Here is an 871-nt window from a genome sequence, read left to right on the forward strand (position 1 = left end):
AGAGAGCTGGACCTGAGTAACAACAACCTGCAGAATTCAGGCATGGAGCTGGTGTCTACCGGACTAATCAGCCCAAACTGTACACTGGAAACTCTCAGGTTAGTGCACTGTTATTTGCATGTTAATGTGTCTACCTGCAATAATACTTGTTAGACTGTCGGGTTAGTATACCACTAGTTGAAAAGGATTACCCTCTGATCTGTTTTTCTTTCATAATAATCATTGAATAGACTTATCATCTGATTGTTTTCAGACTAAGTGGCTGTAAGTTGACAAAGAGAAGCTGTGAAGCTCTGTCCCAAGTTCTCAGCTCCCAGTCCTCTAGTCTGAGAGAGCTGGACCTGAGTAACAACAACCTACAGGATTCAGGAGTGAAGCTGGTGTCATCTGGACTGAAGAGTCTACACTGTAGACTGGATACCCTCAGGTCAGTTTACCACTGTTTGTGATTGTAAAATAATGACCCTTTAAACTGTTATTTATGTAATGTGTTGGATATTGGATGTACTTTATATTTAAATATTTTTAGGTTGAGTAGCTGTAACCTGTCAGAGAGAAGCTGTGAAGCTCTGTCTTCAGTTCTCAGCTCTCAGTCCTCTAGTCTGAGAGAGCTGGACCTGAGTATTAACGATCTGCAGGATTCAGGAGTGGAGCTGGTGTCTCCTGGACTAAACAGTCCAAATTGCAGACTGGGAACTCTCCGGTCAGGATTCAAATATTTGTAGAAGTTTATCCATTAAGCCTTGAAATTCTTTATGTGTTTGATTTTTAGAATGGACTGACTACTGATCCTTTTCAGGTTAAATAGCTGTAAGCTGTCAAAGAGAAGTTGTAAAGCTCTGTCCTCAGTTCTCAGCTCCCAGTCCTCTAG

General features: G+C 41.4%; 1 protein-coding gene and 1 pseudogene across 1 annotated transcript in view; both read left to right on the forward strand.

Annotated features, from left to right (window-relative positions):
- The window catches only part of LOC116673702 (gastrula zinc finger protein XlCGF8.2DB-like), a 325201-nt pseudogene that overhangs the window by 309135 nt on the left and 15195 nt on the right, over positions 1-871 (forward strand).
- LOC116673715 (NACHT, LRR and PYD domains-containing protein 12-like) overlaps positions 1-871 on the forward strand; it is a 6600-nt gene that overhangs the window by 2588 nt on the left and 3141 nt on the right. Inside the window, 2 exon segments of the mRNA XM_032505950.1 lie at positions 254-427; positions 530-703. Coding sequence (XP_032361841.1) covers positions 254-427; positions 530-703 — 348 coding nt within the window.

The sequence above is a fragment of the Etheostoma spectabile genome, chromosome 24 (assembly GCF_008692095.1).
Source record: "Etheostoma spectabile isolate EspeVRDwgs_2016 chromosome 24, UIUC_Espe_1.0, whole genome shotgun sequence".
Taxonomy (NCBI): domain Eukaryota; kingdom Metazoa; phylum Chordata; class Actinopteri; order Perciformes; family Percidae; genus Etheostoma; species Etheostoma spectabile.